Source organism: Pleurodeles waltl, chromosome 6 (assembly GCF_031143425.1).
Source record: "Pleurodeles waltl isolate 20211129_DDA chromosome 6, aPleWal1.hap1.20221129, whole genome shotgun sequence".
In the NCBI taxonomy this organism is placed as follows: Eukaryota; Metazoa; Chordata; class Amphibia; order Caudata; family Salamandridae; genus Pleurodeles; species Pleurodeles waltl.
Window position 1 is genome coordinate 608,486,585 of NC_090445.1, and position 24,907 is coordinate 608,511,491.

At 38.9% G+C, this 24,907-nt stretch overlaps 1 protein-coding gene across 1 annotated transcript in view; it reads right to left on the reverse strand.

Moving 5' to 3' along the window:
- CACNA1S (calcium voltage-gated channel subunit alpha1 S) overlaps positions 1 to 24,907 on the reverse strand; it is a 381,085-nt gene that overhangs the window by 181,867 nt on the left and 174,311 nt on the right. The window contains exons 13-19 of the mRNA XM_069238889.1: positions 21,706 to 21,826; positions 15,884 to 15,998; positions 9,772 to 9,862; positions 8,033 to 8,102; positions 6,103 to 6,235; positions 4,391 to 4,520; positions 3,646 to 3,705 (exon numbers count right to left, since the gene is read on the reverse strand). Of these exons, the coding sequence (XP_069094990.1) occupies positions 3,646 to 3,705; positions 4,391 to 4,520; positions 6,103 to 6,235; positions 8,033 to 8,102; positions 9,772 to 9,862; positions 15,884 to 15,998; positions 21,706 to 21,826 (720 nt within the window). The remainder of the gene's footprint in view (positions 1 to 3,645; positions 3,706 to 4,390; positions 4,521 to 6,102; positions 6,236 to 8,032; positions 8,103 to 9,771; positions 9,863 to 15,883; positions 15,999 to 21,705; positions 21,827 to 24,907) is intronic.

The following is a 24,907-nucleotide window of genomic DNA, read 5'->3' on the forward strand; positions in this document are numbered from 1 at the left end:
TGCACTTCTGCGTGCTTTTATACGCAATCTGGTACACAGAGATAGTGGACACCTGGAGCAGAGGAAAAGGGAATGAAGCAGGGGGAGAAGGGATGGCGTGAGATCTTGTTGAGAGTGAGGCCTAAAGAAGAGGAGGTGGGGGATTGGTTGACTGATGGGGAGTGAGGAGTAGCATGAGAGTAGATCAGAGATGGTGTGTCACTGGATGAGAGTAATACAGCAGAACAAAAGTGAGAGCAAATACTAACAAGTGGTACAGGAATGCAGGAAGAATGAAATAAAGATTAGGCGGTATTTGGAGTCATGTAGACAGGGTACTGCGCCACAAACGTGGCCGAATACCCTGCCAGCCTAACTTTCAGTTTTATATCTCTCTATTTAGGGTGGAGTGAGCCGTCCTAGTTCCACCATCAGAGCCCACACTGACTCCGCTGGTGAAAGCCTTAGACCGATAGCCCCCACGGACGTCAGACTGTCAGTCTGAATACCTCAGATTGCCAGCCCTATTGAGAGTAGACGTTTTGAAGTACTTTTTGCCTGGAGATACTGAACAGAAAAATACAAATACCCCCGACAACCTGTGAGGAAATTCTAATTGTGTCAGGGCCATTAGTCTTTTTTTTTTTTAAAGGATGCTCCACAAACTTACAGAGTATTAAAAGAATTCACCAAATCCACCATGGGGGTGACTCCTATGAAGGCAAATAGATCTCTACCAGGCTGGCAGAGATCTAAGTATGGATTACTGTAGTCCTCAAGGACAGCAAGATGCATGCCTCCCCTGCCCAGGCAGAACAAAATACAGCCATTCACACCATGCATGCCACAATAATTACAAGTAACGAAAAATAGAAGTAAAAAATTGAGTGGAATGAGGCACTTAAACAGAAAAAGGGAAGGCAAGGGAGAAATGTAGAAAAATTAGCCATGAAAGATAGAAACGGGGAATGGAACAGTGAAAGAAATGAAGGGGCATATCAGATGGGAAAGATCAGTTATGAAAAGCTGAAGGAGACACAAGGAATGGAAGCATATGAAGTCAAAGAAAAAGAGAAAAAGGGCAGAGGGTGCCGGTAAAGATATAAAGAAACACAATTAGTGTTTTGTTTTATCTATGTATAAACGCACATGTGGATTTCTATACTGTGATGCTAATTATAAAGCATAATGTAAATTATAGGGATAATATGGCATAGAGAAGGTAGGGACAGAAATGGAAGGGAAGGGGAAACATACTTCCTCAGAGAGGGGCAAGCATCCTTTCAGGGTATCTGTGACAGATGTTGTACAGAGATGAACTATTGAAAAAACGTTCTTCTATTCAAAATATATGTTTCCTCTTACGTAAACGTTATGCCCTTCGTTCAGGGAGGGGAAAGGAGGACCCAGAACTTCAGCTTGGCTTTTTTGAAGGTCTGTATAACATACATATACATATTCTCGCTAATGCTTTTAAATTGTCCACCCAAGTGCAATAATAAATATAATGGAATATAAAATAATAGGGTTTTGCTGCACCTTTTCTATCAAAGGCATAATCCCAGACTAAGCTCTAGTACAGGTGGAGCAATCTTAAAAACAAAAAGCTGAAAGAAGTGGCAAAAGGACTTCAGTACACTTAACTCCTCTGGATTTGAAATGTGCATGCATGTAAGCTTACCGAATCTCTAACATAAAATGGAATATATGATGTAACTTATTTGTACCTGTTCAGGGCCTCATTATGAGCGAAATCCATTGTGGGATACTAACTCAAACTACTCCAAGTGGCCTGGCATTTCTGGATGTAATAATCCCAGGTCCAGAAACACCAGGCCTAGTTTTAACAAGCAAGAATCCACACCTGTGGAACCCGTGGACATCTAACAGCAAGGGTTGTAAACAGAGGACCAGCCATCTTCTGACCACCCCTTTCAGGACCATGAACGGATCAGATACTGCTTCCCATTGCATAACCATGCTCTGACCTCCCGTTCAATGACTCATTGCCTCAGAGCACGCAACAATCCCCTGCCACCCTTTACCACCTGTGCCAGACAGGTGGTAAATGGCACCGGAAAAGACTCATTATTTGGCATGAGGTACTGGCCGGAATCTGAGATTCAACCACCACAGTATCTTCACACCAAAAAGGGCTACTCGTAATGAGGGCCTCGGTGTTACCAGCTTAATCAATCTACCTTATTAATAGCGTTTGAAACAGAATACTAATTGAAACTATTGAAGATTGTATGGAATCGAGAAAAAGTAGGGATCCGTTGTTTAGTGTATGGGAGACAACAGGTAAGTTAGTGGATGGTCTACTCCTTTATAAGAGTTGTACACATGGGGCAATCACAAAGGCGTTCATGAGGTAGAGGTATATATGTATTACGTTTATGCTCTCATAAATGTCTTTGTGAACAGGGCCCTATGCATTAGTTATAATGTTTTTTTACCAATCTGTTTAGTCATTCTGAGCGGAGGGAAAGAACATTTTCTTTATGTAAATTTCTGATGGTCCAAAATAATCATAGCAAGTAAGATCTGTGTATCCATTATGTAGGAAAGTAAATTAATTTTGGATTGCTTAGTTGCACACTTCAATAACTTGTTTACAAGTGAGCAACGCCTCGTATATCAACCATGTTAAACATGGGAAATATTAAAATATATTGATTTTTTTAAACTGGAAAACATAACGAGTTTGAAACAATTGGGCAGAAAATACCCTGACACGAACGGAGATGAAAAAGAAAGGTTTATTTAAAAAAACAGGAACGTCATGAATAGAATTATATGAACTAGAAAATTACAAGATTCCACTCATTTTAACCTATTTGTATACAACTGTGCCTTGATGGCTGTTCTAAAAATGGCTACAGTTTGCCCAGAACGGATGCATGTATTACCTAAATTCAGAGCAAATTTAGAGAAAAACCTTAGGAGCTAAAGATTTTTAAACAGTCTCGCAGTGAATCAAAATTCACAATGATTTCTATAATTGGCTAGTCCACGTTAAAAGGAGAACACGACTATAATGAAAATTTGAGAACTTTCAAATTACCTATCTTTCATTTCTCCTAACTATCTATTTCTTGCACCAAACAGTAACCTGAATCCCTCTCATCTCTTCCTTCTTTATGAGTCTTGAGCTATCAACATGAAGGGGTGCTTAGCCCCACTAAGAAATGCATACATCATAAAACTAAATTCCACAGTTTAGTAATTTCCCTCTCATGCAGATTTCTCGTAATCCCTTTTATGGGCTATCCTGAAAATGATTATAAGTGCATGTATGTTATCCCCTCTGGAGATAGGAACTTGTCCTGCATGTTAGAGAGTTTGGAGATCCAACCAAAGGCAACAACGCATTCGTTCAATAACAAATGTGTGTGTACTGCAGGATATACGGGGCCGGGATGAAGTTTCTTTTTATATATAAATGGTTTGCAATACAACCCAATATATAATATTAGTGTGTATTTGTAATATGGGCTCATCAAAGATGATCTCCATCAAACTTGCATTGCTATATTTACATCCTTTTGCAATTCTCAATTTACTACTTCACCCTGTCACTTTTCTGTTTTATGACTTTTTTTTCTTTTCACTATTATGTATGTATACAATTCCTTAAGTCAATCTCATAACTATTGCACTAACCTTCAACACAATTTCAATGGTAAAAACTGCTGTAAAGACGATGTCGGCATGTGACAGAATCTGAAATGTAAGAACAACAAACATTACAATGAACAAAACTTACAATCTGAGGTATAGGCAAATAGGTTTCCACAGCAAAATTGAAATATTGTGTGTTGTTCCTATTGTAGACAAAGACACACATTTAACAACTATATTGAGGAAATGGATATGAAGAAAAGCTTAGTTGTCATGGTTGATACCGTGCCCAGAGGTCAGTTAATTAAAGTTTCCCTTTCATAAAGCCATATCACAGAGTACCAAGAGGTGCTGCAATGATGTACTAATGGAGATTGTGGAGCACTCCAATGCTAATTAACAATAAAGGCAATTACAAATACCACATAACTTAAACGCATACAATGAAATCATACTAAAATGGCTAAATCTGATTAGAATGTTTTAAATTCATTACGGCGGATAAGTGCGTAATACTTATTGCCTATGTAAAAATAGAGAATACAATAGTTATGCAAGTGTAGATGCATATAAAATGCCACAGATCTTGGGAGGCTAGTAACAATTTTTTTTTTAAAACCTAACAACAAACATTAATACAGCGCACACAGCAAAATGCTGAACAGTTCCACAGTCCTTGCATCTCAGAAAAAATAAACACCTGTAAGATTCTTTTGTAGAACATGTAGCTACATATGTAGCAGTTATAGTCTTATGAAGCGCATGAGGGTTGTGATAGGGACATTACCTGGTTCCTGAATGAATCTTGCCTGATGGGGTCCTCAGCAGCCAGGGAGATACTACTGAGGAGGATGAAGAGCAGAATAATATTGGTGAACGTTGTGGCATTGATAATTCGATGGCATAGGATTCGAAACCTGAAAAGGTAAAGACAAGATAGACATTAAACAAAAAATCTTTGGACTCTGCTTTCCCCCACCCAGTCACATGTTCCAGAGTCGTCCCAGATATGTAGCCCAGTCAGTGCAGGTAGTTGGTGCTCCCCACATGAATGCAAGACCAGAGTACACTTGTCATCACCACACAGGTATAACACCTAATTATCAGTGGTATATGAAGAGGCAAGGTCGATAGGTGATGTGCTGCAATCCACAAGTAGATAACTGTCTACATCTATGCCGATGACTGCCATTAATGGCCAGCTGGACTCTTCTGGCTGCTCTAGAAGTTATTGTACTGCGTGGAGGGTAGTGCGGGATGTCCCTTGTTCGAGGTAATGGCTGTGACTAAAGCGGCCATGTTGAATGAAACATGTGGATTGGGGGTATTCCCTAGGGAGAGTTCAACAATATGTTTACATTGGGGGAAAGCTATCATACTCATGGTTTCCATCAAAGGATAAAAGTACACTTGCCCTTCTGCATGTGACAGGTGGTAGATGGAAAACTGCATTTAAATTATACATTTGGAGGTTCCATTTTGGAAAGGTGTTGACAGTGTTTCAAGTGAATACGGTGGCCGTCTTTGCAGCCCCTAATGTTATCCTCAGATATGGGACCAATACAGTACAGGGGGTGGGATCAAGGTTGTAAAGGGAAGAATCAGTATGTTTGTAAGGTGGGGAGCACCAAATGCCTGCACTGGCTGGGCTACATATCTAGGTCTTTGGAAGGTATAGGCTAGGGTTCTGTAGCAGACCCCAAGAAAGTAGATAAAAGATGATTTAGCTCGAATTCCCTTTACTGACTTTTTAATGGATACCATTCTGATAACTATATGCTACCATAGACACAAAATAATATCCAGCTGAAATTCTATCTCTATAATGTTACTCCTCCTCCAGAGAAGGAACATGTTTTCTAAGTTAAGGTTTGGAAAGCCCCCCCGTTAAAATCCAATAGGATTATAGACAAGGGAACCACCAATGAAAGGCTTTCCACAGCACTAAGGAATCTGACACACTCTTTCTTTTTGTCCTGAGTAGTGGAAGCTCTAGAGAGGTCGGCTCCTGCCAATTTTTCTTCAAAGTGGGAATGGTATGGTGAATGAGGAGTCTGATCAGGTCAGCACATGCTCAGCTATTATGTTTGTGGGCAGACATATCCTGGAACATGTGCGGAAGCATTGGACTCAGGATATGTCTTCTGCTCAGTAGGGACGCATGAGCACTTATCTCTTTTTGGGATTTTACAATGGTTATTTGCATTTCTGGTGGCATTTTTACTTTACAAAGTAGGGGAAAATGTGGTTTAATATGAAGATTTTATAATGTATTGCATTATCTGTAATGAAGTAGATAATAACATGCATGCTCTACAAACTGCATTAATGCGTTTATTTGAGGTATCTAACATCTAGCTCCAATGAGCGATGGAGAGTCCTAGAGAGAGCACTTTTTAAAACAGGAGCATCTCAAACATGAGGTCATTAACAAAAAGTATTACTGGCTGATTCAAGAAGTCCATGTCAAGCAAGAGGACAGTTGGAAGCCAGACCTACTTGTTGGTTGGACTGAAGATGAAAAAGGAGCTGGCCTCGGGCATTGGAACAGCCTTCTCCTTCAGCTGGATGTCAGCTAGCGGACGAGGCCGTGGGCTGATGGGGATCTCTGGCTCCTCTTCCTCATCGTCCCCTGGAAGAAAGAGTCAAATGGTGTAAAAAAATAGCAATCAGGAAAAGGTGCAGGGGCTGAAAGATGAAGGAGAGCAGGCCAAAGAGTGCAATACCAATATAATGATAGCAGGAACAAATGAATAATTGTTAGCCTCTGGGAGCAAAGAAATGGAGAAACATTTGATCTGTGTATGTTAAATATAACATTTACCTTGGCTGGCTCATTTTCAGTTGTACATAAAATTCTTACTGTGTTATATATATTAATGAAATAATTTATCATTCAGAAAATGTCAACTTTTGTATGCTTTATCAATAGATTATTAACGATTATTTCATCAAGATATTTAACTTTTTCTACTGACTACCTTATAACCTTTAAGCAAATAAACACTTGCCTCTGCACTAAAAGTGAACAGATTAGAAAGAACACTCATCGGATAGTATTGGCTAATATTCATTACTTAAGAGTATTCACTCAGTGTCAATTTCCAGATACACTAGATAGCCACTCAAACCTAGTTCAATGGGCACTAGATGTGGGTATGAGAGTGGGGTTCCCACACCCTCGTTTGTCACTACTGTGGCAGGAACATCGCTTCATAGGGAAGATTGGATTTTTCTTGGGAGCCCAACGTGTGGTAAAAGTCAATGTGGCAGCTGTTGAGTAAATCAAATGAGTCCAATATATCACTTACTAAACAGCCTGACCAACCTTTCTGTTTTAACTAATGTTCAAGCACTGTATCACTTACACAAACTGAGGCCTGAGTTATCAGTGCTTGCCTTGATCAAGGTAAAAAACAACAATGCAATATGAGATCAGGAGTCACCAAGTAATGAAGTACTGTAATGGTATGTGATGGGGCACGATACGCCTTCCATTGCCACACCACCACACTCCATTACTCTGTGATATCTTTCATTTTCATATAACACTGATGGTCTATTACATTTATCAAACAGTAGCACAGATAACAGACATTTCATATATACTATTTGATCTATATATTTAAATAATTGTCAAGGAAGATTATAGAGAGCAGACCCTGCTTTACAGGTAGACCTGCAGTGAGATCAGAGAAGCATTCAGGTTACGCCTGGCACTGGAACCTTACAGCCAGAATAAGAACTGTGTGGAGGGCCAATGAGTGTCTTCTCATTATGTGCTATGATGTTAGAGTAAAGTTTGAATACATTTAGTTGCAGGCATCAAATATATCAACTTCTTGTATCTATCATGGATTAAGTGATGATAGTCAAGGGTGTCAGTGGAGCGTGTATGCTGATATGTGACACAAACATGTTCTTGGGTAATTGGTCCAAAGCTGTGCCATGTATGGTTTTAGATGCACAAGGAGAAAAGATAAAGAGGGGACGTGTACAGGACAGGGAAGATGATTTGGGAGAGAAAGAAAGCACAGAGGACAAGGAGAAAAGAAGGAGAAAAGTATGAACAACGTGAGAATGGAGGGGACTTTGATAAGAGAGGAACATATTAGTGCAAGAGGATGGAGAGAGTAAGGTATAGGATGAAAGATGTAGAACACCAGTGTGAAGGATGTTTGTTTTGGGTTCAGAAATGGTTGAAAAGCTCCCAGAAGCAAAGCCAAAGGAATCAGTCACTGTGGACTCAGTGTCAATCATCACCACAACATTTATTTTAAAACATATTCCTCCTTACCCCTAGTGTTCATCTGAACCAAACATAGGCAAACATTAAACCATACATCAGACAGAGGAAACATCATACAGTGTTTGAGAGACAACTGCATGCCATAACCCTGGTCACTGACTGTAAGTTCCCATTCCTCACCTGGGAAGTCAGCAGAAGGGTATGGGTCCTTAATTTCATTCACATTTGATTCAAACTCATCAATTTTCAGCTGAATAGGAGTGGGAGAAAAAGAAACAGAAAATACAGAGATATTAATGTCAGTAACTGCTGGAAGACGAGACTAACTGGGCAAATTACAAACATTTGGTGCTACCCCAAAATCTCACATTGCAGTTTTTATTTAGTAATAAAAGTAAATATTCCCACTCATGACGAGAATGTGATCTACATGTCTTAACTACCATATAGTTGTGTGGCCTTTAACAGATCTTAACCCTAGAATGCTTTGTATGTTAGTACTGTAGTGAACTGTCCTATAGGAGAAACTGCTTACAACAAATAGAGACAACTTATTTCAAACCACCTAAACAGTTGCAAGGAGAAAATCGTCAATTTGTCTTTTCTTGAAGAGATCACAGCTTTTTCCACACACAATTTGATGTGGTGAAAGTTCTGATTAAATAACTGTTGGGTCGTACTCTGTCTGCTTCCCAGAATGGAAAAATCATGCAAATCATACTTGGAAAATGAAAATGATACAAGCAAAGAAGCTAAGGCAGGATTTTGCAATGAGTTAAAGGCATGACAGGTGGTTGTGGGTCGTTCCTTACAAAGCAAAGATGATCTTGATCTTCCTAGTTATTGGTGCTTCATCGTCCACCATGTTGTGTAAATATATTAGACACAGTGTAAATGAATCTGTGAGTTGGTTAGATGAATTTAAATTAGATACTTTGAACACAAATAATGTATTATTTTAGCCATCATTGGACCAAATGACTTATTTTAGAATCCTGATCAAGATCAAATTGGAATTGCAATCATTAAAAAAATTATGATATTGAAAATGAAAACATAGAAGAAAAGAAAGCAAACCTTTTTATTACTTATTAGGGTTGTAGAAAGGAATGACTGAACTTTGTGGGAGATTTTGTCAGGCATGAGAGGTGGGCGTCATTAGGATGCACACAGAGGCCAACCTTATGAACAAATGTTAGTGGTCTAAGTAATTTTATGAGGTGGATGTAGCTGTCTGGCAAAGATAGGACAAATGCCAAGCCCCAATAGTATATTCCTGCAACCTTCTTCATCAGATTTGTCAGGTGCACATGAACAAAAGTGTTCAGAATACAGAGTCTCAGTATACCGAAGGAAAAACATCACTTATGTTTCAATTCAGTGTCACTCTCACTAGAAAAGATCCTAGCGAATTCTCCTTGCTGCATGTCATTCTTTGACTCTGCTGTTGTAAGTCATCAGAGACAGCTATCATGTGCAGGCTTTAAAGTTGTCCTTGCTTCTCAGAGGATGCTGCCTACATGTATATTGTTTGTCCAGGCTAGCAATTACCAGGTTCAAGTGCAGTTTCCCTGCACAATGCTACAGTGTAAATGAGACAACTCTGTCACTTGGACACGTGGTTCAGTGGTGCCATTTGTGCCTTGGGTCTCAAAAGGATCAGGAGTGGGACAACACTGGCAAGCAGCAGAATACATAACTATTTTTACATTCTGAGGGCTGACTGTTTACCGCTATAGGAAAACATGGAAGTGGATAAATATAAAGACAACCCAGTTGGATAAAAGGCAGAAGCAACAGATGGCATGGGACATTGAAGCTATTTTTATTTAAGTTTGAAGAACTGCCCAGACATGCCTCCCAAAGTCTCTGCTAAGATGTTGGCATTGTTAATTTGTCAGGATTTAGAGCACGCAAACCTTGGCAGTGGTGGGGACTCCTTCTTTTGCCTTTTGTTCTAGTTTCTTGGCCAGCAGCTGTTTCTCCTCATCAGATTTCTCTGGGTATGCTCTAAATGAGAGAGCCAAAGCCGCACACATTTTAATAATTCCACAATGAAAGTACTAAAGAAGATAGCATAAGAAAAGGGAAATTCATTTCAGAATAGAAGAGTGAAACATTGTAGAAAAGGTCCAACCTTGTTTCAGCCCAAAATAAGAAAATATTTAAAACAAGTAATTAAAAATCAGTTTCAAGACTAAAATAGTTGAAAGTATGTCTGAAAAGTAAACAATAGAAAAGTGAAACCCATGTAACTCTATAAAACAAAATTAAACGTATTTCAATTAAAAAGTGGAAAAAATAATGACATTTAGCAATAATTAATATGTACACTACTGCACAAAAACTGTGGAGCTGACATCGAAATTAACAATTCCTCAAATGCCCAACTTACAAAAATTTAGAAATTTTGAAAAATCCCACAAGTTATAGGATTCAAGTGCTGCTGCTCAATACGTACTCTTTTGGATTGTCGACACTAAAGCAAAATATAGAGGAGTGGTTATTGTAGAAATCTATACTGGCACAGATAGGGCTGATTCACCCAATAAATTAATGGAAAAGTAAGGGCAAAGATTTACGACTCTGCCTAAGTGTACTTTTCCGTTTATTTCCTATTCACTAACATCCCTGGTAAAAAGCCTGGAAGGTTGAGCCAGGTGCAGGTTTACCAAGCGTATTAGCAGGGAAGTTAGGAGACTTTTTAAAAACTCTCCTATTTCTCCTGTATGGAGTTCTCAGTGGTGGAGAAGTATGCACAGGGCAAAGAAGCCCTCTCTGAAAGCACACTTTTTTTCCACATTAAAACATTTTTCCCCACGGAGAAAGGCCGTCCTTGTGGAGAAAGCCCTGCCCCTTCATCCCAGCCAAATCTGGAGTATATCCGTCCCAACTTAGGGCAGGATTCAAAACCCGGCGGATGGTTTACTCGGTCACAGCAGTGACAGAAACAGCACCTGCCGAAATCTAAATCCCATTATACCCAGTAGGATTTAGATTTCGGTGGACGGGATATCTGTCCCCTTTCTGACAGAGTAACTTGTCTGCCAAGTTCTGAATCAGGCCCTTGGAAGAGGAGCTACCCCAGGCCTGAGTAGGAGTAAATCTCACACCAATTCCAGGGGTGGAAAATTATTAAAAAGAGTTCGGGAATGCTCACAAACATGTTTGTGGGCATTCCTAAATTTCCAAGGCAAACTACGTCTTAAAACACTCACTGTCCACTCCTTAAGGGGGATTTACAAGTATAGTTGATGGAAAAATCTTAACTCATACACCCATTTACTCGTACCAGGAATCCCTTTGTGAATGTGAATTCTTACAATAATAAAAATAGTAAATTATTTTGTAAACATATTTACAACTGAATGGACATTTGAATAGGTTAGAAATTTATTTAATTCACGTTTCCTGCACAGGCAAAATAATTTTAATGTAGAGAGCCTCTTTCCCCTACAGCCCTTGAAAATTGGGGGGGTGGGAGGGGGCAATAGGGGAGTTTAGGAATACTTTACAACCAATTTGTACAGTTATTCCTGAGTTTCTGAACTCTAAATGTGCAAACAGAAAAGCCATTAAATATCTTTGAAAATTCTATTAAAATATCTGTGAATACCCAAAAAGTTAGGGACATGGTTACCCACTTGCAGTGTGCTCTGGGGTCAACTATACCCCCTCCACAAATCCTACATTTATGATACAGACACCACAACACCGGATTATCAACAATCACAATGGCGATTTAAAGATAGAAATTCCTTAAACCTTGATTTCAAGAGTTAGGTTTTGGAATAACAACCCCAAATCAAATGCTTTGCAACGATAAATAACTGAAAACTAGAAATATAACCTGTTAGGTCAGGGGAACATTGTCTACTCTTTAATTGCAATAGTTCCACCTCTGGCAAATGTAACAGAATTTGACAGTTCCAAATGCCAGAAAAAAACTGAAAAATACATGTTCTCCATGCCAGACAGACAGATCATGACCAAAGAAGGCACAGAGACTGCATTGTCAGACATTTGGAATTAAGTAATTTATAGCACTTTGGCCCCCACACAAACTCTGATGTGGAAATTAAAATCTTGCCAGGCTCTCTTTATGGGGCATAGATCTCAGATGCACCATTTATTTGGCTCCAATAATGAACCAGACTTTCGCATCAGACTTACATGACACCAAACAGTGCTTACCAGGCAGTGAAGGTTCATTCAATTCAAGAGACTGTCTATATATTTTGCTGGAATTTAAAAGGTAAAGCCAAGAATATCCTCCATGGCCTTAGAAAATGTTTACAGCATAAAGGCCCAAGTAAGCCATTAACCCATCTAAACTGGGAGAGGAACTCAAACCATGGCTAAAGTTAGAATGCTGGAGCTCTGATTTGATTTAGAACTCTCTTTGAGGCACACAATTGATAAGCTAAAGGCTGACTTGTCATTAAGATTTGTTGAAGCAGATTTGCTAATTAAGAAAATTATTAATGATGTATGTGTGTTTACTAATGAGAAATGCATAGAGAAATTAATTACAGAGAAAATAATGTGCACGTTGGAAATGTGCCCTCGGGTGTGATCACCATGTGTACTAAAATGACAAACTGTATGAAATAATGAAAATATATGAGAAAAATGTAATATTGTGTCATAATGAGATGAATTACCTATGTTTAGCATTAATTTGTAGTGCTAAGTTAGCTGGACTAAAGGCCTAGTTTTCCTGGGCCTTGCATACTCGAAGAGCTGAAATACTAAATGCTTTGCAAAGGACTGGAAGCATGCACTGACCCTGACCCTCTCGATGTTAAAGTTACTTAGCTAGAATTTTCTGCAATGTACCAGCAGACAGGAGATGAAGACATTTTGATACAATTATGTGTAGAGCAGGCTAAATGTACTTTCCCAGGACCTGAACAATAGAGGCACAGACTGAAGAGGAACTTGCAACAATTTTGATACCTGATGAGCCGGATGATGAGAACATCGTATGAAGAACCAATCCACATCTTGTGAACAGACTTATATGAAAATGAGTAGATTTGGTAAACAAATACTTTAGGTTAAAATCATATCTGCTGACTGACTGACCAATTAGCAATTAGGGGGATGGACTGGGAGCCCCTAATAAAAAGTCATGACAAGGGGCTGAAACCTTGAGTTGCGAGAGGAGAATTGATGACGTCAGGAGACGCTTTCCGAGGTACTGACATTGGGCTCCTGATCTGTGAGCCTGATACGTAGCTGACTAATTGATGACCTGAAGACAAAGACTGTCTTGTTGCTGATCCATCCTGGATAGGTAGCTATGAGAATGTGACTAAAGAAGATTTTTATGCCTTTTCTTCTAGGTACCGCTGATTATAGAATTCTCTTTAGGTAGATTTTTCCAAATAATGTTTTCTCTAAATTGTTTTCGCATTAAGTCCCACATGCTGATGCTAATCTTGGTTAGGTATGCTGTTACGGGTGACGTAGACGGTGACAAATGACTGATGAACTTATTTGTTGAACTTTGTTATTGATGCTGGTATTCTTAGTTTATTAAATTGCATATGTTTTCTTCAAGTGATGTTTTATTAATAAATCGAGCGGATTGAATAAAGATTTAATTAACAAGATGATTTAGAGTTGTAATCAAAAGGGAAATAAAAATTGTTAACTCCTTTCCGAGTTGTGATTATTAATGAGTAGATGGCTTTAAGCTGTTTTCTTAAAAATGTTTAATGATTATTGATGTTAATTATTGGTCCAGTAGTCATTGCACGACTACGATACTCCAGGCGATTCAAAAGGTTCATCAACCTGTACGCGTCCCCTTGTAAGTTTACATACTAAGGACCAGGCACGCTAGCAGATTCATAACCATGAGAGGAGCCCTGAACAGAAACAATATGACCAATGAGGTTGAGGCTGAATCCCAATCATCTTTATTCCATGGGCATGCCCAATTTAGGCCTGACTAAGGGGTTTTATAGTTATGTCAAAAACACATCTTGACATAAGTAAGCAAGGCCTAGAGGTGGATTTTCCCATGCGCCATAGTTATATTAATACATTCACCCACACTCACTCAGTTGTAAGGGTACCAAATCTGACTGAAGTCTTTGCCTGAGATGCCCATGCTCAGTACTTTTCACAGAACACCCCATTTAGAATTCAGCTCATCTGAAGTTCTGGCACTATTCACCAGGGAATAAATATGTTTACTGTCTTCTGTAGTGGTTGACAAATCTATGGTGATTAAAGACGACTCAAAGGCAATACTTGAGGGCTGGCAACCTTCGAGCACAGAGCTGATGATTCTTAACAAGAAAGTGTTGTGAAGACTGTGATAAGTCCAATTTAGGCATGTTCTATTCTCATTCTGTGACTGATTACAGATTTTTAAAAAAAATCTTTTTAACAGAAAGTGGGGACTTTTAGACATGTGCAGAAGTGTGAGTATCAGGTCTGCCTACTATGTAGGCTCACATATTTTCTTTTTGATATGAATGCTGCCATAACATCACAGCCACTTACTGTATAAGCTGGCATGTTTTTATTGTTTTTACTTATAGGAACATATAATCTCATGTGACTTGAGATGACACATTTATCACAATATTTGTTTAGTCTTGCTGATGCTTGAGTGCATGTAAGTACCATTTTATTTTATAAATATATGATAAAATTGTTGATTAGATACTACAGAAAACCCAGGTATCTGACCATAAGATAGTGGAGCTTCATACTTGGACTATCACGCCAGAGATCATGTCAGTTTGCAGTGACATTTAGTCTCAGTCGAGGTTGCTTCAGGAGCAGTGCAGAGGAATGACCTTCAGCTTTGCACTGCTTATCATTCCTTGCCAAAAGCTGTGATAGAGAATAGCGAAAAAGTAGGTATCCTGTGCACTCCACCTTATGAAACTAGATTTAAAGGCTTGCTATTTTTGCTTCTGCTAAAATTGAACATAGTGCTAAGAAATAGCTGTATTGCTACATTCAACTTCCCATTCTGTGTGGTTACCATTCATAATTTATACACTAAATGACCATTTGAAAGTTCATCCATTATTTCTTAGAGCGTCTGATAATGTTATTCATTTACAAAAGAGGGTCTGTAGTTCCACTGTTTACATTAACTCATCTAGTGGGACTGATCGTGACCAGAAGACACTTCCTGAGCAGTACTGCTCAGTGGGTTCTGAATAGGTCATAGTCCGACTGGATTTCTAATTCATATTGGTGCATTTAACCAAGTCCTTCCACCAGGGCTTAAAAATCCAACCCCATTGGGTCTTGGGCAGTTGCCCAGACCTTAACAGTCTATGTGGTAGGCCCTTTAACCTACATTCTTCACAGTGATGTGAGGCACAACAGGGAACACTTAACATGGTCTTCTGAAGCTCCTTACATTTTTCAGAGACACACTCATTTTGTAGGTGTAAAGTTATTGCATGTGTGTTAAATCATATGTAAAGGTTCAAGCTGTTCATATTTCAACAGCATATTTCAACAGCACTATTGCTGCCACCAACCTCAATAAAAATACATGTGCATTTTCTCCCATACGAAAGCAATTAATAAAGAGGGTTGAGGAATTCCAGCAAGCCAGACACTGTCCTAGACCATCGTGATGTCAGTTATGCCAGAATTAAATCCAGGAGTGAGAACTCACACATTAAGGGCCTGATTACGACCTTGATGAACATTATACTCCCTCATAAACGTGATGGATATCCCATTCACCGTATTACAAGTTCCATTACAACCTATGGAACTTGTAAAACGGCGGGTGGGATATCAGTCTAGTTTGTGACGGAGTATCCCATCCGCCAAGGTCGTTATCAGGCCCTAAAGCTGTACTTTTGGTTGACATAGCAATGCAAGTTCTGAAGGGGGGCTGTTTGTTTTTATTACTTGGCAAATCACTTTTGCAAAAGCTGCTAACACCTGAGTTCATAGAGATGATTGGCTGGAAGTGGCTAATACAAGTTTCCCAGTGTCTGTTATGAGTTATGTTTTGGTATTGCCCCATGGATATTTTACCTGGCCATTTTCCGCCGCTTTTTTTCCTCTGCTTTGGCTTTCTGTGCAGACGTCAGACTCTCTGCTTCAGCTAGATTATCCACTGCAATGGCTAAGAAGACATTAAGTAGAATATCTGGGAGAGAAACCTCGTTAAGGAATAATTTAGCAACCCAGTTGAGCTGGAGAATTAGAGAAATTTGGAGAAATTTGGCATAAAATTCCCATTTTGATTCTTCAATGTCAGCTTTATACCCTCTACTGCTCTCTGATTGCTGGTCTCAATCACCCTGTTCTGCCTCAGATCTTCTGTGGCATGCACTACAATTCCTGCCTAGCCTCATAGCAAAACACATTCTGTGAAGCGTCCAATAAATGTTTTACTACATATTGTAATCTGTAGAATTCACATTCTTAAAAATGCATACTGAATGTCTGACTGCACCGTGTAACACACACCAGAGCTACTCCTGTCAGAAATATCACACTAAACACTTTTTGTGCCACCTAATTAAATCACAGAGCGAATGTTGTGCACTACACTGTCACTGCTCACATTGAGCACTGAGTGCTAGTAGCTCATTCATCCTCCAGAAGTAACCTTCTTAAGTGCAACTGCAGTGTCAGTCATACAGACAACGTCACCTGTCAACACACATAAGAAAAGTAGTGTTCCTAATATACACATATAGCTATGTCATGTTTAGAAGTAACTAAACAATCAAGAACACATTATTTTATTTGCATACCAACAGTAGAATGCCGCAAAACACCACATGGGTTTCTAATGGAAAAGTAAAAAGCTTATAGAAAACCATTTGACAATTGCATTGTAACTTCCTAAAAGACAGTCTTACAGATCACAAAACAATGGAATAAACATGTTCAACAAAACACCTCTTCCACCTTAAAAGAGAGAGAGAGAGAAAGAGAAGAAAAAAAACAGCAGTAGTCCGCATTAGATCAAATTTCACATCACCCTAAACTAAGGCAATCAGACAACACTAAGCCTATCCTTAGGATATGAATTATGCTGCAGTGAAGACCCACGTTGTGTACCATTTATGGCCAAACTATGTGACAAGCAAAGGTGAATTATAATGCGATGAGATTTTAATAACGTCAGAACTGTTTCACATAGAAGCACATATAATTGGTTACGTACTGCAAAAGAAGTATGAAGAGTGTGGTAGATTGTGTGACAAATGCAGCAAATTCAGATGTACATGGAAAACATTCCAGCTGCACAACTCAGTGGCCCTAAGTATTATACATGGGGCAGTAGGCTAACCCAATATTCACTTGTGGACTTTGGTAACAGTATATACTTAGTAAAGTGACCTACAAGGGGATCATTTCTAGTAAATTAGGAGACAATTTCCATACTTGTTTGGAGGTCTACATAAAAAGTCAAATTAATTTATTGAGTTAGCCACTGAAAGCGTGTAAACTATCTACAAAGATGAACTTGAACAGTGTGCGTATCGACATAAAGGAAGTTAATGAATGAGACTTTATATGCAAGTCAAAATATAAAAAAATAAAGAATAAATCAAATTTAAAACAAATATGTGGTACAATGGTTAGCAATAATCATACAGTAATCATTAATAAAGGTAATATGTCTATGAGCTCAAAATTGTTTTTGATAAATGTCTGAATCTTCACTGTTGTTAAAGATGCAGCTCAAAGAATGTAACGCTTTTGTTATGGATTTGATAACTCTTAGATCATAAGATATAAAGACAAGAAGTGGAGCCACCATCAACATTTCAGCCTCTGGTATATTCAATAGGTGAGACCAGCTTCAGGGCTGCATTGAGTAGGGATAGAAAACTGAACCTAGGAACAGTGTTTAATTGCTAATGGGCTAAATGTGGCTTTTTAATTGTTCTTACTACAACGTTCTTAGCTGCAGATTTGTATTTTATTTTAACATGTACAAGTGATAGAAACAGCTCAAACGCCACAACAGACTAGCTCAGACGAAGGAGAGCTACTACTTTAAACCACAAATCCTGTATTATAGTTCTCCTGGAGTGTAGAAACTTTCCTGATTGACTTTCTATTTTCCTGTCTCCAATACTTGCTAGATATAATACTTTGTAATGTTGAGAGATTTCATTTTCTGGGTGTAGCTCTCTAAGAATCTGCAGACTTCAGGCAAGATAAGTTTGTGGAATGTATGGGCACTATTCCCTTGGTACAGTGGGATCATTTTTAAATTCATTTTTACTCTTCATATGGAATTATCTGGTTATATGACAAAGAAAAGGAAGGACACCAAAGTTCATTACTGGGCAATTATCTGAGGAGAAATTTAGCAATATTCTAACAAGTCAGGTTCTTTAAAAGGAGGTGGCTTGGTGAGCTCTGACTAAGAGAATTACTCAAATTGGATACTTTCTGTTATAGATGTTGCACTACCTACATCTATATCTCATTCTCAGCACAAATGTCCATCTGCTCCATGGTATGATGTCTCACTATGTAAAACAAAAAGGGGCTGTAAACAATTGGGAAGGCTGTGGTGACTAAACTACACCCCGAAGGCCAAAATAGCATTGAAATCCTATAAGAAATTGTTACAAACAGCTAAGAGCAATTGTTGTCAAATAAGAGCTTAACAGCTTGTAACACAATAAAGAGGCTTTTTCACTTGTATGTTTGCTTTCTGTTTCCCACTGTACTGCTCAGACCTTTGAGCATGCTCTGCAACACTTTGAGGATCACTCTAATTTAAGTGAAGTTAAAATCTTTCAAATTTTTGATCGCTTGGGGACTTTAGTAACTGGTTTAGGCTGTGCAAACAGTAGGACAGATCTTGAACCTAATCATTTACTGATCCAACGACTTCTAATGTTTGCAACTTTGAGCTGTTAAATTTAGATGATTTTATGGATTTATCTTTATCTACTATGTTCAGTTATCTGCTAGATACTAATTGGAAGATAGCATTTTCTTGTCTAGGCAAACCTCCCCAGGACATCTGAAATAAATCTATCTTACACGCTAATGTGCCAAATGCCTGGAAGACACTACGGTCAATCCTTTGTTAAAGAAGTCTAATAAAGAGTGTTCCAATTCAAACAAGTTTCACCTTATATTTCTGCTACCTTTTCTGGTATGTAAAAATCCATGAAAAAACATTAATAGGCAGATTTGACAGTTTCGGAATACACACAATATCTTTGATTCACGTTTTTCCCTGCTCGTGGGACAAAAACTGCTTTAGACACTGTCTTGGATGATTTCGAACAACAGAAGACATAGGAGACTCAGGTGTCTTGGTATGCTAGATTTGTCTGCTGCATTCAAAACAGTGTCCCATGGTAAGTTGCTTATCAGGATAGCAGAGGCCAGAATTTAAGTTCAAGCTTTTCAATAAATTAGGTCTTATTTAGAATCCAAGTGTCAGGCTGTTAATTTGCCTCTCTTTAGATCGTGGTTTAAAGCCTTGAAGCAGGGAGTTCTTTAGGGCTCATTGTTGAACACTACTCTTTTTAATAAATACATTTGCCCCTTGGGTCAGCTGATATAATTATTTGGAGTCAAATTTATGAATGACACAGATTACACCCAGCCTAGTAACAATTGATAGTACAGTGCCGGAATCTTGTGCGATATGTCATGACGGCATAGTATGTTGCTTCTTGGCTAACTGAGAATTCACTCAACTTCAATATAGGCAAGACTGAGGTTCTATTATTTTCTGGTGACGGCTTTCTATCTTTTATACCTCAAAGTTTTGATCTGCTTCACTATGAATCTCACCCATGCTGGCAAGCACTGTCTGCAACCTAGGGTGCAGCTTGATAATATTTTTTAGGGAGTCAGGTTAATCACTGATCTGTTCCCTGCTTCTATTTTTCTACTATCTGGACTATGACTTTTTGGTGGCCCAGGCAACCATTCGTAGTTGCCTGGACTACTGTAGTTCCTTTTACTTAGACCAGGACCGAAAATTGTTCCAGCATATTCAGAATGAGGCTGTAACACTGACTGTTCAGTGGCCTCGGCTGTCTTCTGCATCTGAAACTCTTGACATCTTACATTGGCATCTATTTCTAAAAGAATCAATTTCACATCTTTAGGTTTGGCTCACTGTGCCTTTTACTATAAGGGTCCATGATACCTTAAGCATAAATGTTTTCCCTGAGTTCCAACTTGCAAACTTCATTCCTCTGATGCCCAGTTAGTCACTGGACCCTAAATCCCATCTGGTGAGATTGCAGGGCACTCCTTTCTCAATTAAAGCTGCCCTCCTGTGGAACTTGCTTACTTCCTCTCTGCATATGTTAAAACAACTAGTGCCTTTCAGAAAAGCTTTAAAAAGCTGGCTTTATACACAGTAAGTGTTTCATGTATCTGCTGTACATTTAGCTTTTGCCTCAGCACCAGTATATCTTTGAAGGTTGGAGTAAGCTTTAGTCATATTACTAACATAATATTAACATTAACATTAACATCTGCAAAATTACCAACACTGAGAATACTGCCAACTGCATTCTAAAAGAAAAGGGTCTGAGAACAAATATTTACATAAAGATAACATTTGTCCTGCAAATTAAGGAGGTTCTTGTAAAATGTGCCAATTTCCAATTTCCATTGCTCCATGAAAGTCAATATCTCTTCTTGATTTGATTCATCAGATCAATAATTATGGCTTAACTTCACTACTGTAATATGGTCTCTACACCTTCATTAATAGGCTACAACAAACTAGTATAAACAGAATACTAAGCTAGGCAGCTGGGCAAGGTACACATACAACAGAGTACTGCTCCGTCATTTATCCTGCTAGACAAATCCATAAAGTGTAAAGCTCTGCAAAGTGTTCTGGATCAATGGGCCATGATCCTGCAGGGGTTGTACACAGGTTAGATTTAACAACTGAAGGCTCAGCCTATTTGGTGGTCTGTACAGGAACCAAAGCTCTCAAAATACCCAAATCTCCCAAATGAAAGCAGAAACAAAGAACCTACTCAGAAAACTATTGAAAACTGCTGTGATCTCAGGCATTGTGATATCAAAACTAGACAGTAAAAAGGTATTACAGTGAGCAGCTGCTTCATTTTCTTTTTACAAGTGGCTAGTGATGTTACAACTAAAATAATGAAAAATTAGAAAGGTTGTTTATGTGTATACGTATGTGTATATTGCAGGATTCCAAAATTATAGCTAAATAGAAGTTTATTTAGGGCTTTCTGAGAGCTTGTTCTCATGCCCTACTCCCTTATCACTTTCCTAATAGTAGGTCATTCTACCTTCGTATAGGAACTGTTACAAGAATCCTATTACATACGACTCAACTGTAAGAACTCTACCAAGGCTTGTTCCAGCTCTTCCACTGTATATTGGTAGGGAATCACCCTAACATCCCTAGGACAAAACGTGCAGAAAATTGGCAACATTCAATCTATACCACACACAGCCAACAAAGCAGATTCTGTCAGATCTTTTCAATTCTGAAAACGTTTAGGGCATGTTGGAAAATGCCTAAATCATGGGAAATATGCTTTATTTAATTAGTTTTCTCTTTTCTGTGTGAACGAAAACAAGCACTGAAACAACATTGCAGGTGTACCTAATCTTTGTCACTGACGTTTTAAACTCTATATCCACCCTAGTCCAAGATCAAAGAATCTTGTAGGATGAGGACTTTTTATGGTAACAGTTTAAGAGTAAAGGTTTCAAAATGGAAACTGAGACCGAGGAAGGCTGCAGTAAAGATGCTCATAATTCAAGGTTTCTTAGCTCCCCCTCCTTCCTTAATATACCTACACACATAGAAACCTTATGTAGGTAAGAAATGAAAACAACCAGGCCACTCCAAAGGATACAATTGCCGCAAACAAATAGAATGATGAAGTAGATGCACACCAGAACACCGGGGAATGAGGGCCCCCCATAGGCTAAGATTCCATTGTTCATTACTGTGTTCCAATCTTCTCCAGTCAGGATCTGCAAGATAAGCAATGTGGGTCAGTTACAAACTTCCCCTCTCCCACCATTTATACCTCAATGATCTTCAACCCTGCCAATATAGGTCATGTTACGCAAATCAAAAAAATACCTCTTTTTATACTGATTCCTCCCATTAAGCCCCAAGCTGCAATGAAATATTATGTCGATCTGTCCAGTGTTGAAAATGTTAAACAGGCTGTATGCTGCTTATCTGTAGGAGATCGGATTGCCAGTCTATGTGACAGAAAAGCCACAGTCTTGGTGTGGCTGAGCTCCTGCAATGCCAAAGCAGCCTTACATCTACTACTTAAACTTGTTTCTGTGAGAATCCCATCCTTATGCATCCTAGCATCGCAATCCCGGAAAATAATTTCTTAAAGGTTGCACATGTGTACAATTGACAAAACAATACAACTGTTAAAACAAGCGTTTGCAACGCAAAAGGTCTAGCTTTTGCTTGAGTTAGAGCTATCGGCGTGGTTTAATTACAGCGAGAACGTGGAATGAAATCAAAGGTTCGCACTACATTAAGTCAAAATTTTGAATGTGTGCTGCTAAATCTATTTATTTAAGTCCGGTCTAAAAATTGTAAATATTTAATATTTTACAATCAAAATTATGTAATCTTTTGCACGAAAAAGTAATGTTGAATAAATGATTTACTTTATACGTGTGCTGTCCTCATTACAGTGACAACCTAGCCCCGCAGCTGAAAATGTCCAATATGTTTAGATGTTTCCTGACAGGTTTTTATTATGGAATTTTGATCAATTTTGTGCTTCTGGCTGCCAGCTTGCTGTAGCTGAGTAAATGAAGAGAGGGGCTTTCAGTCTCTCTGCTGTTGCCAGGAGTGTAAGAGGCACCAAGAGACGTAAGGATATATAATTTTCCATGCTTGACATGTTTGTATTCATAATGTTAAGGCTACAGAATAAAAATGTCAAATATGAGATGTCTGAATATTTTTATTATATCTCTCCTGCTTGTTATGTTGACATTTGCTTCTCCCTTAGTTAGTTGATTCAGAGGGAATGTGAATAATTACCTAAATTGACCTAATAGTCTCTTATTTTCAGAACCATGTGGTAGGCAGAGCTCTCGGTCACTGCTGAGATTGTAGCCTTCTTATAAGAAAGCCCCTCTAAGCAACACCCCAAAATGCTAATCCGCCTACTGACACCATCAGAATGAACCCTGTTGCCTGATTTTGTCCTCTATAGCCACATAATTCCAAAGGTTCTGGATACAGCCACCATGCTAGACCATGTTAAAATTTCTAGCCAGATCTTCTGCACCACTGTCCAGCTCAGGAGTTGGAGCCCGAAGTAAACCTTAGGAAGCTAATACCCTTTCCATTGGGACAAGCAGCTGGCGAGGAAGCTGGGCTCCCCTGATAGGAATGGTTTGTCCTAAGCCCGTTCAAAGTACAGTGTAGGTGAGAAACATCCTTTGAAAAGTTGACTGAGAAAGAAACAAACTTGCCCGTAAAACTTTGCAGCATCCAGGAAAACACAGACAGCTGTCTGTGCCGTTATATCCTGTCATCCAGCTAGACCCGACCCAAACATGTCAGCACAACCACATTTAAGTTTATTTTGGAAAACTGTGACATCTAAGCAAAAAAGCCACAAGTTACAATTAATGCTCTTTTTCCACTAGCTGTACTTGTGAACATTTTGGCCTAAGTTGGTGTACTAAGAAAACTCAATAGAATCAGACAATTACAATTTTGAGAAAGAACGAAAAGGTGGAAGGGGGGACTGAGAGCGAGTGAAACAGTGGCAGAACATGGGGACCGGGGGAGACTAAAAGAAAGAAATGTAGCCCATGAAAAGTGAGATACTGGGAACCAGGAGGGCAGACAGGGAGATGGCAGACAGCGTTGGGTGGCGGAAAGGGAGAGCAAGAAAATACAAAGTGAGGAGAAAGATGGCAGAGAGAAAAAGTAGATATAGAGATGAGAAACTCTGAGAAAGAAGCAAGTGAAAGGAAGGGACAGGGAGAGTGTGAAGAGTGAAAAAGAATAACAGAGGGAAACGTTAACAAGCAAAGGAGTCTTCAAAATATTGAGAACTCACTAGAGTACATGGGCTGGGATAGAGCTGAGGCACCCCTGCAATCGCAGCTGCAAGCTGGGGCTGCTTCATGGAAAAGAGGCAAAACATCAGAAAAAGAATCAAGTGTAAAATCAGTCACCTTTGTCACAGTTCGCCTGCTCCTAATTTGCGGCCAACGCGTATCTCCAAGCTGTCACACACTGAATTGAGTTGAGCAGTGGTGCCACAGCCCGGCCTCACTGGTTTGGTCACCATGCCTGGGCGGGCAGATGATAGCAGACCTGGTCCAAATTGCGTGGTATTAGAGGGGGTATAAGACTGGACCAAAAGAGGTAGCAATGGGCATAAAGGTCAGGAGGAAATACGAGATAAAGGAAATGTAGAGGAACATTAATAGGTAGAAAAAGGTTTCTTATTCATTCTATGTTGTAGACATGTAGGCTGGAATTTGGGAGCATGTAATTATTTGGATATTCTCAAAAATGGAATATTACTCTAGCTTGGTGGGAATCAATTTTGATTTAAAATATGATGATTAAGTTTGGATCACTGGAAGCTTGGCTAACATAACCATACACTACTTTGTTAGGAGCAGGTCCGATGTAGGCCATCGTTTTTCTAAATGCAATGTCATTTTTAAAAGGTCTGGGGAAATGGAATCACAGCTAGCAGAAACGGCCAATGATTAATAGGTCACAGGACATGTAATGTTCATATGAGCAGCAGATGCAATAACCTCCGGGGTTAACAGCGAAGTAAACAGAAGAAAATATGATTCTCAGAAAATTCACCAATGAAATATCTTACACATGAATAGTTATGAAAAATCCAAACATTTTCCAGAAATGTTGAACAAAATTACATTCAGGTAATAGGAAACCTAGATTTTTGTTAAAATGTGGGCACAATTCAGATATCCTCACTGCAAGAGGCTTCCAAATTGGATGGAACTTCATAGGGTGGTTGTAGGAAAGTGGAGTATTATGCAGGGAGGTTGGATATACTTTGCTACTCAATACTC